Below are 14,726 nucleotides of genomic sequence, written 5' to 3'. Positions count from 1 at the left end.
ATTATAGCTATATATGATTTTTACGTAAAATAAGTTTCACAAGTGGTTCGAAAAAGAAATTGATTTTTTTTGCAGGTGGATATATATATATATGTACAGATTGATAATTGATCAGTTACACTGCATGGCGCAGATATTTCGAAATCACATGATTCTAATCGTAACAGTTTTTGCAAAAGAAAAAATTTTAATGCAAATGTCCTGAAGTGAACGAAACTTTATTGATTATTTTTCAGATACATAACGAATCAAAAATGCTAGAGAAGCGAATGAAATGCATGATCATAAAAATTTTTAATAGCTGGCGAAAATATATTTATAAATTGGATATATTACATTTAAAAATAATCATATTCTTTTTTTTGAAGGTATTTTAAATTTTTAACACTTCAACTTCTACAATAAAACTTCTATTTTGCACAACTAATATTTAACCCATATAAACACAAATCACCATTTCCAAATGATGGACTGTAATTCCAACAGTTACGTGTAGCGCTCCTTTCATTTATTACGCGACTTAAAATATAATCATTATTTCTAAAAAAAATATAAAATTATTTATAGTAATACCATAAAGATTATTAAATTTCCATTCAATTGGATTATGTCCTCCAGGCTTTGTTATCACAAATTTCATCTGTACATCTGTCACGAGATCCATGAAAAATTAATTTAAAATTCATATAAATGTTTTACCTGTCCGTGTACTCTAACCTATCAATTTTTAATTCAACATGTTGAAATGTAATGATTGTAGAATCAATATTTTTTGGTCTATCCTAGGTTCTGATATTTCATTTGGCTTAATTGGTTTGCTATTGTTATTTAAAAATCTTTTAATAAATTTTTATATAATTCCTTTGGAAATATTTTTTTTGTAAGGATCACTTTTTCCGAAAATTCCTAGGAAGTTAAATTATGGAATCTAATTAAAGGAATGCATTGCTGTAAGGTCTTCTTTAAAGTATTGAAATCCTCTTTTGAATAGTTTTCAAATGTCAGATGGAAGTTCCAGATTTTGAGCAAATCCCTATTTAATCACATGCTCCCAGACTTGTAATTAATTCAATTGATAAAAAGAATTATTTTCAAAACTCGTTCGATATATCAAATCAAGTTTTGTTCCATCCAATCAGATTTTCTTTTAATCAAAAAGTTTCTAAATAAGAAAATAATTCTTGAAGACTAAGTTCATTAGCAGTGACCAAGATTTTGATGATATCCGAAACCTCATATTCTTCCAAAGATAATTTCCCTCCATAAATATATTTAAAATAAACACTTTTGAATTAATAAAGTATAATAATTATAAATGTTTATTTTATTTATTTATTTTTTTACCTTAAAACCTCAGGTGAAATATTTGGTGCGCTAAAGTTCCATCATTTCTCTTTTTATTTGTTGACAAAACTCTTCGAGTCTTCGTAAATAAGGGGAACGATAATTTAAAATAACCACATGAGCGCGAAATATTTTACGTCAGGGACATTGTCAACTTCAATTGTAATATCATAATATCTTCATTATTTAAAGATTTCAAGCAAATTTTGTGATAATTTTGGTAAAAGTTTATTATCAACCATTATTACAATTATTAAACGGTTAAGAAATTTTAAAATTTATATTTATATATTTTAAATTTTTCATAACATGTGATTTTTTTAAAGAATTTAATATTTTTGTTCATGCTGCAACCTATTTTTCCATCTAATCAAATTATTCTTATTTTATTTTTATCTATTTTCAGATATTATTTGACTCTCCGCTGTATTTAAGGCTGTTCATTTTTTTTTTTTGAAAATAAATTATTATAACGAATTTACTTTTAAAGAAAAAAAAACTCGTGACGCTGTTTCTTTATCGATATCAGATAGCTCGGCCATTTAAAATTTAAAATTATAAATAAGAGTTAGTAAAGATGACTCATATATCAAACAAACTATTAGTCATGGTTGATAGACTTATATCACGGGATAAGAAAATAATATAAAAAGGGACAAAAAAAGCCACTACCACTCTACTAACAAAAAAACTCTATTCCGAGTTCTAACAAAAAAAAAATAGGATGGGACGGTCCATACGAATAACAAAAGGCTTTTATGGATAAAACTAAACTCTCCTAACAAAAAAAAAGATGACGGGACGGTCCATACGAACAACAAAAGGCTTTTATGGATAATAACGTTGCCTCCGACCTAACTGGAATTTTTAAAGAGGTGGGTAAAGAGTATTCTATCACCCACTGACCATAATCCTTGACTGCACACCGCGAAAGCAACGTGCGAAGGGTTATGAGGGCTGACCGGACGGCTTTAAAGGGTTGCAAATAGATGACCGGGGCCCATCATACGAGAACCCACCCCAAGGTTATATCTTTGAAAGTGGAGCCTTGGTTAAGGTACCTGAATATAAGTCATCAGGTTCAAATTCGCCGTCTTGAAGATATAGTAGTTGGTCTGCCAAGTGCTCTGGAGTCACTCTTGCAAAGGATCTGATGGCCATAATAGAGAATATAGATGGTGGTGAAGGATACCATGATATATATAGTCACTCCTGAAGTGTATGCTTATCCCTAAGGTAATTGGGTTATGGTGTATGGCTACTTGTCAAAATGGTCACTGTTTACAATATCATTTTGGTGTCCAACATTATGACCTGTCATAATGGAGGACATAGATAGTAGTGAAGGATACCACATATATTTATAGTCACTCCTGAAATGTATGTTTATCCCTAAGGTAATTGGGTTATGGTGTACAACCACTTGTCAAAATGGTCACTGTTTACAATACCATTTTGGTATTCACTATTATGGCCTGAAGTGAATGAGCTAGAACTAACATAAGCTTTCAATGTTAATTTATAGGGACCTGTGGAATGGCATGAGTGGAAAGAAATGCAACAAAGAGAATTCCACTTCAAGAAATTAAGTCAGTTCTTATTACTTCGAATCTTTTCAGTTTACATTTTTTTGTAGAATTTTTATATCCTTATTTAGTATGTTCAGTATTAGTATTTTTCACCTTTATTTTGAATCATTTAAAGAATCACAACCATTAGTGAGTGCTCAAAATGGGCCGCGTTTGGTTGAGTTTATTTTTACTTTTTTGTTCATAGTCGTAGAAAGAAATTTGTATTCACTTTTGGTATGCTTAGTGCTAATGGTTTTTCATTTATTATGAATCATCTAAAGAATCACGACCATAACGTAAAATGGATCGCGTTTGGTTGAGTTTATTTTTTACTTTTTTTGTTCATAGTCGGTGTAGGTCAGAACCGGGAGTTACGTGAAGCGTGGGTTGTACGAACATAACGCCTTATAAAAAGCAAAAACCAAAGGTAAGTTTTTTTTGGAATTAGCCATTTATACTAAAATTTATAATCATGTAGTTAAAATTAAATCAGATTTTTACTAAAAAAAAAAACTTATTTTTATTAGGTCCTTAAAACTACATAGAATAGTATATTTAAATTTTACATATATTTTTTCACGTAAATCTACATAGAATATAACTCCTGATGAAAATCGTAAAATATAAATATCCAATAATAGTAATTTACTAAATAATGACTAATTATTTACTTCATGATGTACAATTTATTTTCATGAATGAAAGTTTTTTTTGGGGCCAAAATATTGTTCTTTATTTTCAGAATTTTTTTCGGTAATTATTTTTTTTTCGAATTCCCTTTTTTTGGAAATTTCCCTTTTTTATTTTACCAAAAACTTTCATTTTATAAATACACAATTTGACATTTCTTAATACAATGTATAGTTATTTATTAGTATTATTCATTTTAAGTTATTTGCCTCACATTAAACAGTTTAGAAACGCCCTGTCAGGGACTAAGGATCATTATAATTTTCTAACGAATAAATGAAATAATTATTTAAACTATTATATTCTTTTTCCACCACCAAGTCGAATTGAATATTTTTTATCATACCTGGTACAAATTTGTTATTCTATAAAAATCAATAATTAATAATATTACTATGAATTGAAGTCTAAGCTATAAAATTTAAATAGATACTAAAAATTGTAAAATATGTTTTCATAATTACCTAATGAATGATACAATGATCATAATTTTTCCATTTTGCACGATAAACTTTTCTGAAACTTTTGAATCCAATTTCTTGAATATATTTGTATTCAAACTCATTTTTCGTATTTTCTGCTTATATAGTAATAAACTTTTTTTAAAAAATAATATAAATAAGTTGATGAGTAAATAATTTTTTAAAATATTCGGAAAAAAAAAATATTTTAAAAAAAATAAATATTCCGCAGAGAATTAATTAACAGTTAATTTAAAAAGAAATTAAGAGATTGTATAGTAAAAATCATTTTTAGAAAAAGTACATGTAATATATCATAGAAATCAAAGATAATGACATTATATTTGTGTAATATTGTTAATTTTATTGTTAATAACAGTAATTAAAAATGCCTAAATTTTAAATTTCATGATTTTCGCTTATTCTAGATCACAATATCTCTCATGAAATTTATTATAGTAACAATATTCTTAAATTTGTATATTTATCAAATATTTCGCTCTTTATAAACAACTGAAGAAAATATTTTTTTACTTTTATACTTAAATATGACTAATTTTAAATACATTCAAGAAAATATTATTTTCTAATTACTTGAAAGACTTCGTAATCATTTACATTAAATTTTACACTATTTATTCTGTTATATCCTACTTCACTAGGAATACCATCAATTTTAGGATAAGAAGTAGTATTTTCATAATTATTACTATACCAAACACCGTAACCATGATGGTATAAATCGTAACCACCACCAAATATTGGTGCATAATTCGGATTATTTCCTATAGAAAATGCATTGCCATTACTATAACTTACTTTTGCAGTTACTATATTCTTCACATCTGCAAAAAAATATATGAAACTATCAAATGTGGACAGATCATGAACAATTGAATTCCAATAAAGTGGATTATATCCCCCAACTATTTGTTCTGAATTTTTAATTTTTGCAACAACAATAGTAGCTCCTTTATTATCACATTTAGCATGAAATGCTGCAGGTGTATTACCATCTCTACTAGCACGATAAAGTAAATTGAATTTATAAGGAATATTTATTAAATGTAAATTTTCTTTTTTATCAATCCAACTAGCTAGAACAGCAAAATGTTGACGTTCAATTAAAGTTGAGTCATAAATAAATTTTGATTGTCGGGGAAGTCCAACATTGTCATTTGATAATTTTTTATTTGGTGTAATATGAAATTTTATTAAATCATCAACTAAATTTTCCGGTAATAATTTTTTTAAAGGATAAACTTTTTCAATAAAATCATCTGAAGAAATATGATAAAATCTAACTAGTGGAACAAATCCATGAAGAGATCTCTCCATAATTATAATATCCTCCTTGCTCCATTTTGTTGAGTCTTGTGAAATGGATGGATTTTGTGCAAGGCCCCATTTCAATAAATTATCCCAAATTATAATTTCTTCTAAACTCAAGTCGTCCCGTTTTAAAAGTAATTTTAATAAAGGCGCTTTTAAATTGGTAAACTTATTAGAATTAAATAACATTTCAGGTTCTTCACAAATCTTCTCAAGAAAATAATTCCATAAATCTGTAAATGATTCATATTGATAAACTGTTTCAAGGATTTCTATAGGGTTCTGTTGCAAAAGCTTATCTTCATTTTTAATCAAATATTTTTGAATACAAGAGATTAAAGATTGAATATTAAGTTCATCCACTACAATCAAAAGTTTTAATACTTCAGGACCTTGTAATTTTGTTAAATCAATCTTCCCACAATAAATATATCTAAATAATTAAAAATATTTAATATTATATAACTATTAAAGTACTAAACGATGAATTTTATAATTTTATGTTACCTTAAAATAATTTTAAATAATTCAGGAGAAATATTAGGTTTCTTGAAAATAAATTTTTCATCTTTTTTATTGGCCCATTCATTAGAGAAAGCTGAACAGAAATACTGCGACCTTGTACATAAAATACTCGAATGAGCATGAAATTCTTTTATATTTTCATTTTCTCCAACGTAAATAATGACATCATATCCCTTTTCAGTTGTAAGTAATTTTTCCAAATCATTGGAAAGTTCTTGAAAATATTCAAAAGACATATTTTTATAACAATAAATTAAACAAAAACAAAGTTTAAAAAGAATAATTCATTGAAACAATAGGTTACTAAATTTATAAAAGATTTTTGCATGATCAGCAAAAATAATTTCTATTTTTATGGGATGATTTTTTACAAAAATCCGATCATGTGACTCTAAAGATTTAACGTAAAAATTTGTTTTTTAATTATTTTTCTGTTTTAATTTTTTATATATAAGGAGATCAAAAAAAAGTCGAACACAAAGTTTTTTAAACGAAATTGATTCGGTCCGACGATGTTGGAGTGAAAGATTTATCGACTGTGTCATTATTTAATGACGTAACAATATTTATTTAAGCTTATCAAAGACAAAAGTTGAAAATAAGACAAAAATAGCAAACATTTTGGTCATGAAATTTAGCGTTTATACTTTTGTTTATCTCATTTTATTTTATCTTGTGGAATTGATTGCTAGTGTATATTTATAATCATATTATTATTTTTATTCTATTACTTTTATATTACATACTTACTGTACGTAAAATAATAAAATAATGTTAATCAAATGTAGAAATATAGTTGAAATTTTTAAATTAAACTTAATATTTTTGAAGTAATACGTAACTCTTTTAAGATAAATGTACATATTTATATTGACGACTTTATTTTGATGAAATACTTTATTGAAAAATATACTAATTAGAAGGTAGTACTAATGACTCGCTCATTAAAATAATCAAGATTTCACATTTGAAATTTTTCATTCGGGGATGGGTCTATTTTTCAATTTATTTTTAGTAGAACAGTAAATAATCAAAATATTAATATGGTTTCACGTTCTTATTATAAATTATTGATCCATTTTATAAAATATGACAATGACGCAGTAAATATTCAAAAAGAAACGTGACGCTACGTTTTACCAAGGAAAAAACGATAAAATAAGCAAAAATCATAAAAATCAATAATAAGGAAAAAAAGATGATAAAGAATTTTTAAAATCCAGGGTCATCATCATAATATAGTATGACGGTACCTAGAAGTGTTTGATATTTGTTAAAACACGTGATGGAAAAGCAAAAAACTCAACAATCGAAAGAACATTTTAAATTTAATAAGCTCAATTTAAAATTAGTGTGTATCATTTAACAATTATCCATTCATTTAATCAACTGGACTCCACACATCAAATTATAACTCTTCGTAGGGAGTAAAAGCCTAGCAATCAAAAGGGTGTTTTTGGAGACCAACTATCAGAAAACTATGAAGAAAATGTGCTCAATAAATTGTTCAATGGCGTATCTTAATAAAAAACGAAAGCCCAACAACTTTCAAATTCGTGTATATTTTTTACTTGTCGTTATTTCTCAAAATTTTATATTTTTCGTGAAAAGTTTGACATGCTCACAACAAATTAAGCATGATAATTTTAATTTAATCACGGTCGTACAAAATCCAAATTATTATATAGATACTTCCAACATTTTCTCGAAAACTATATTATAAAAATATGTCCCAATTGTCTCATGAATACTGTCAAGTAGTAGTACTTGACTATTTTGAAAAATTACTTTAGTTATTATCTACGCTGGGGTGAAAATATGAAAGAATTTCATCACATTCGGGTATTTTATGTGCTAGAACGCAATATTTTTGTACTTCTCTCTCTAATAAATGGGCAAATAAAAAGGATGGAAGATTTACTGTTAAAAAAAGCCTTAATATTAGTATTTTAAGGAACTATACTAATAATGATTGATTTAACATAATTATAAGGCCCTAGAAAGTTACAGTCGCCACTGGTTATAAAGAACCGAATTTCCAGAACCGATTTTTTATAAATAATTTCACTGGATATAACGAGCTTTTATAATAAAACACTATATAACGCATCCGAACGAACTTAATCAGCCTCTATATATTAGCCATATAATATTATTATATCTTCTATAACGAACAGCCATGTGACTATATACTAGTTATATTATCAAAAAAGACATCTATAACTTGGTGTTACTAAATTATTAACTAAATTTTGTCAAATCAAGCTAAATTTATGTGGGATGAATCGGAAGAGGGAGTAGCTATATCGGTCACAGGACCGATCGTTCTGACGTTTTTTGATCATGCATTAATTAATATTAGCTATTTCTAATCCATTTATAAGCCTTATTTTAACTTTTTCCTACAAAATATTCATTTACACCATATCCACTTTATTATATTATATTAATCATGTGTTATTACTATGCCTAATAAACTACTAATAAACTATTGGGCTGAACCATTTAAACATAACGGTTACACGAATACATTTCTTTTGTGTAGCAGTATTTGCTTTTGATAACAGTGCAACATGAATATATGATATTTCGTGCTATTGATTTATTTATAAATATATATTGTGCGTGGGATTTCTGATCACAATGGTAATACACACATACATGAATAAATGAAACGATGATTGTAGTTTCGTAAAAAAAAAAAAATTTTTTTTCCACTAAATTATTAATTAATAAATTATTAGAAATGGATGATGTATCAAAAACTAATAAAAAAGATGATTTCGCTGAAAATTTGGGAGATAATGTTTTAATGGTTATTCCATTTGCAAGATTTCTTCCTTTAATTAATGAAATTGGAAATTTTTTTAACGAAATCATCGAATTAGTAGAAGCTGCTGAACACAATAAGCGAACTTGTGAAATATTAAAAAATCGAGTTCGTGTTGCAGAATTAGCCGTACGAGATCTTAGAGATAAAAAAAAAGACAGAGAAGATTTTTTTAATAAAATTAATTATATACGTTTACAAGAATTATCTACTATTATAACGCAAATTAAAAAATTTATATCAGAAATCTCTCTAATGAAAACTTTGATAAAATACCTTAAAGAGAAAAGTATTGAGAAAATTTTTAAAGAATTATGTATGGAATTCGACAGTTGTATTAACTTATTGTCTTTTTCTATTAACGTTGAAATTGCTGATGAACTTGAACAATTAAAATCCGATCAAGATGATTTATTTAAAGTAAGATTATAAAAAAATTGAGTTTTATTATATTTTTAATTGAACATAAAATTAATTTTTAAATTATTTTAATAATTATAGTATATACTAGGAATGGTGGCTGGTATTAATGATGACGACTGCTTCGCAGACTTAAGTGAAAAGTTTTTTTCAACAGTTGTAAAAGTTAATGTAATGAATAATACAATGGAAAAATTTATGAATGAAACTTCTCAAAATCAAACAAAAATTGATAATATCTTTCAGATACATCCATTAAAATTTTCTGATTATGAAAGTGATGATAGACGTGTAAATAAATGGTATAAAACAACAAATAAAGGTGAAGTATTTACTTTTAAAACTATCGCTGAGGGAGAAAACTATATGATTGCACAAAATAAAGTTACAATTCTTAAAGAACTTCATGATTGGCAAAACATCATAAAATTTTATGGAATAATTTCTGATGGAAATCAATGGTATTTGGTAACTGAATGGGCCGAACGTGGTAATTTGCGTGAATTTTATCAAAATAAAAATGATTTCGACCTTAAATTAAAATTACGTATATCCCTCGATATTGCTCGTGGATTAAATTTTTTAAGAACTGTAGAGGTAATTATATATATATATTAACCAGCTTTTATTTAATTAACGAAATTTTTTTTTAATTGTTTTTTTTTTTAGATTTTTCATCGAGATATTAGAGCTGAAAATATATTAATTACACTTAATGAGACAGCAATACTTGCAAATTTCAAATTAATTCGTTACCGACACGGCGGACACGCTAACCCAAACTTTGAACGAGTTCGTTATTGTGCACCTGAATTGTTGGAGAGGGCACCAAATTATAAATATGATCAAAGATGTGAGATTTATAGTTTTGGAATCTTACTTTGGGAAATTGCTGAAGAAAGAGTTCCATATCAAGATAGTAATGATATTGGGGATATAATTGATAAGGTACGTAATAAAATGTATAGAGAACCATTTTCCGAAAATAGTCAAATGCCAGAAGAATTCGAGCGATTAGAAATTGAAGGTATGTAAAAGAAAATATTTTAAATTACAATTTTATTTGTTGTACTTAATTGGTTTCTTTTTTTACATATTTTATTAGCCGTTCATCATGACCCAGATTTTAGGCCAAAAATCTCGAAAATGTTTGAAGTTCTTAATAATTGTTTCAAGAAATATTCACAAGAACCATCAAGTTTTTGTAATTTAACCCTAGACAGAAAACCCTCCACTCCGAAGTTTATTCCAAAACGAGCATTCAGCATTGATCAAGATGCATATGCACTACCTATTAATTTAGATTTTGAATCATTTAAATACATGACACTTGCTGATGCAGCGAAACAACATAAGTTGTATAAAAATGGCAGGCCTAGTGGAGATGTAAAAACTGCATATAAATGTTTTGAAGCCTATGCAAACCTTGGTAATACAGGAGGTACAGCAAACCGTAATCAAATCACAGCAAAATATTATAAAGCAGTTTACATTTCAAGAGGATTGGCTGGGAGCCCTCCAAATAAAGATAAAATTGTTGCTGAATTATTTAAAGAAGTTGCTGATGATGAAGCAAATGAATACCCTGAAGCAAGAGTAAGATATGGAGATTGTTTGTTTAATGGTAAAGGTGTTGATAAGAATGAATCAGAAGCTCTTAAATATTTTGAAAAAGCTGCTGAAGATGGTGTTGTAGTAGCAATGTACAACGTTGGAAATATGTATTATAATGGTGTTGGATGTAAAAAAAATATAGAAAAAGCCAAGAATTATATAGAATTAGCTGTTTATAATGGTTACGAAGCTGCTATTAGATTTCGTAATGAATATAAGTTCTGAAAATTTTTTATTATTATTCATTAAATTATTACGTTATTTAGCTAAAAAAAAAATTTTTTTTTATTTGTCATTGTCCGGAGGACAATATAGTATGTCTACGCACTATGAAAAAAAAAATCGATCACGTGAATTTCTCTGTCCGCAACTTGATCGCCACCCAATGAAACCGCAATTTTGGTTTTTCGCTCCGGACTTACAACGGTTCCCGTTTCCTAGTTTTTATTTAACTAATAGATTATTTGATTTTAACGCTTACTGCATCCATTTAATATTCTCAAAGTTACGTGATTATCTATTTCATCGCATAAAAAGTTACTGTACATACATAGTCGTGTAAGAAAATGATGCAACTGTCGGGTTAATTAGTTTTTTTTTATGGAATCATATAAAATTATGATTGGTTCTCATTTTTAGAAATAACATGCATTTATCTATGTATGCAGATGAGCGGGGGAAATCTATCCGGATTTCCTAAAAATTTATAGTTTGCTTTGTTCAATTTTTCAATTTCGGACAATGTATACCGGTTAAAAAAGCCAATATCCGGAATTTTTATGCTTTACCGGAATTTTTCCGAAACTTTTCAGGCTTTTTTTCCGCGCTGGTGAGGACCTGATTTTATAAAGGTCATCAAATTGTGTAACATGAATTCATTTACATCGTTATCTCAATGTAATAAGTGTAACGAAAAATATCTAATAAAAGATAATGTATTACGTATACATACCCATTTACGTGCTCCAAATTTATTAGAAATATTTTATTGTCGTAAATTATCGTATGATTCCTAACGCAACAAAAAGTTGGATTACAATGGTAACACAGCATATACATTAAGCAATAAACCGGAGTTTTGTAGTTTTTTTACAATAAAAAATCTCTTTTTTTTTTGATTAAATTATTTATTAAATCATTATAAATATTAGAAATGGAAGATAATGGATCAAAAAAGAATAGTTTTACTGAAGATAGTGCTTTCATGTTTGTTCCATTTGCAAAATTTCTTCCTTTAATTAATGAAATTGGAAATTTTTTTAACGAAATCATCGAATTAGTAGAAGCTGCTGAACACAATAAACGAACTTGTGAAATATTAAAAAATCGAGTTCGTGTTGCACAATTAGCCGTACGAGATCTTAGAGATAAAAGAAAAGACAGAGAGGATTTTTTTAATAAAATAAATTATATACGTTTACAAGAATTATCTACTATTATAACGCAAATTAAAAAATTTATATCAGAAATCTCTCTAATGAAAACTTTGATAAAATACCTTAAAGAGAAAAGTGTTGAGAAAATTTTTAAAGAATTATGTATGGAATTCGACAGTTGTATTAACTTATTGTCTTTTTCTATTAACGTTGAAATTGCTGATGAACTTGAACAATTAAAATCCGATCAAGATGATTTATTTAAAGTAAGATTATAAAAAAATTGAGTTTTATTATAATTTAATTGAACATAAAATTAATTTTAAATTATTTAATAATTATAGTATATACTAGGAATGGTGGCTGGTATTAATAATAACGACTGCTTCGCAGACTTAAGTGAAAAGTTTTTTTCAACAGTTGTAAAAGTTAATGCAATGGAAAAATTTATGAATGAAACTTCTCAAAATCAAACAAAAATTGATAATATCTTTCAGATACATCCATTAAAATTTTCTGATTATGAAAGTGATGAAAATGAGCAAACACGTAAATACTATAGACGTGTAAATAAATGGCATAAAACAACAAATAAAGGTGAAGTATTTGCTTTTAAAACTATCGCTGAGGGAGAAAACTATATGATTGTACAAAATAAAGTTACAATTCTTAAAGAACTTCATGATTGGCAAAACATCATAAAATTTTATGGAATAATTTCTGATGGAAATCAATGGTATTTGGTGACTGAATGGGCCGAACGTGGTAATTTGCGTGAATTTTATCAAAATAAAAATGATTTCGACCTTAAATTAAAATTACGTATATCCCTCGATATTGCTCGTGGATTAAATTTTTTAAAAACTGTAGAGGTAATTATATATATATATTAACCAACTTTTATTTAATTAACGAAATTTTTTTTAATTTTTTTTTTTAGATTTTTCATCGAGATATTAGAGCTAAAAATATATTAATTACACTTAATGAGACAGCAAAACTTGCAAATTTCAAACTAAGTCGTTACTTAACCGCGGCTACATTAAATCAAAAGCAAAATTTAGAACTAGTTCGTTATTGTGCACCTGAATTGTTAGAGAGGGCAAATTATAAATATGATCAAAGATGTGAGATTTATAGTTTTGGAATCTTACTTTGGGAAATTGCTGAAGAAAGAGTTCCATATCAAGATAGTAATGATATTTTAGATATAGTTGATAAGGTATATAATAAAACGTATAGAGAACCATTTTCTGAAAATAGTCAAATGCCAGAAGAATTCAAACGATTAGAAATTGAAGGTATGTAAAAGAAAATATTTTAAATTACAATTTTATTTGTTGTACTTAATTGGTTTCTTTTTTTTACATATTTTTTTAGCCGTTCATCATGATCCAGATTTTAGGCCAAAAATCACGAAAATATTTGAAGTCCTTAATAATTGTCTCAAGGAATATTCACAAGTTACATCAAGCTCTAGTGGCCCAAACCTAAGAGGAAACAGCAGAAACAACTCTATGCAAAAGTCTCGTCCAAAACGAGCAGAGAACATTGATGCATACGCCCTTCCAGATCTTAAATCATTTAAATATATGACACTCACTGATGCAGCAAAACAACATAAGTTGTATAATAAACATTATAAACTAGTTGGAGATGTAAAAACTGCATATAAATGTTTTGAAGCTTATGCAAACCTTGGTAATACAGGAGGTACAGCAAACCGTAGTCAAATCATAGCAAAATATTATAAAGCATATTACATTTCGAGAGGATTGGTTCCGAGCCCTCCAAATAAAGATAAAATTATTGCTGAATTATTTAAGGAAGTTGCTAATGATGAAGCAAATGAATTCCCTGAAGCAAAAGTAAGATGTGGAGATTGTTTGTATCATGGCTTTGGTGTTGATCAAAATTTTTCAGAAGCTCTTAAATATTTTGAAAAAGCTGCTGAAGATGGTTTTAAAGTAGCAATGTATAACGCTGGAAATATGTATTACAATGGTATTGGTTGTACGAAAGATATAGAAAAAGCTAAATATTATTTGAAATTAGCTGCTTATAATAATTATGAACCTGGTATTAAATTTTGTAAGGAATATGACATATAAAATTTTTTTCCTATTTGTTAAATGATTATGTTATTTTATTTTAAAAAAACAAATTATTTTTTTATCTAATTTTTTTTTATCAATAAATATAACACTTACCGGAAGTAAATCACTGCATTATGTATTTATATACCTGACTTATATAAACTTTTCGGTATTCATTGCTTTCTGTGTGAAACGTGATTTAAATATTCATTTATTACAAAAATTTTTAAGATATCACATCACGGCAGATTTATGAAATATCGCAGCCCAAATTCATATATATCTAACTAATTTTCTCACTAACCAATTTTTCCATATTGAGAATGCGCCATTATTTGTAGTATTTTGGTCACCAAATTTATATTAAGTCCCAAATTATTAGTTTGCAGTCAAAAATGAGCCCAAAAATTTTCTTGTACCCCAAATTTTACGTCTAACCAATTTTCCCACTATTTAAACAATTTTTC

The 14,726-nt window shown here is 27.0% G+C and overlaps 2 protein-coding genes across 2 annotated transcripts; both read left to right on the top strand.

Moving 5' to 3' along the window:
- Positions 1 to 8,669: 8,669 nt before the first annotated feature.
- On the top strand, positions 8,670 to 11,012 carry OCT59_019975 (uncharacterized protein; the record flags this gene model as incomplete). Its single annotated transcript, XM_025317509.2, has 4 exons — positions 8,670 to 9,173; positions 9,255 to 9,770; positions 9,843 to 10,200; positions 10,279 to 11,012. 4 exons carry the CDS (start codon positions 8,670 to 8,672, stop codon positions 11,010 to 11,012), a joined length of 2,112 nt encoding a protein of 703 aa, XP_025178237.2.
- A 928-nt stretch (positions 11,013 to 11,940) lies between these two features.
- Positions 11,941 to 14,378, top strand: OCT59_019974 (uncharacterized protein; the record flags this gene model as incomplete). Its single annotated transcript, XM_066143878.1, has 4 exons — positions 11,941 to 12,429; positions 12,508 to 13,035; positions 13,104 to 13,464; positions 13,544 to 14,378. 4 exons carry the CDS (start codon positions 11,941 to 11,943, stop codon positions 14,272 to 14,274), a joined length of 2,109 nt encoding a protein of 702 aa, XP_066005586.1. The 3' UTR covers positions 14,275 to 14,378.
- Positions 14,379 to 14,726: the final 348 nt, after the last annotated feature.

This window comes from Rhizophagus irregularis, chromosome 29 (assembly GCF_026210795.1).
Source record: "Rhizophagus irregularis chromosome 29, complete sequence".
Classification (NCBI taxonomy): Eukaryota; Fungi; Glomeromycota; class Glomeromycetes; order Glomerales; family Glomeraceae; genus Rhizophagus; species Rhizophagus irregularis.
The sequence above is the reverse complement of the archived record's forward strand: the minus strand, read 5'-3'. Positions and strand labels throughout refer to the sequence as shown.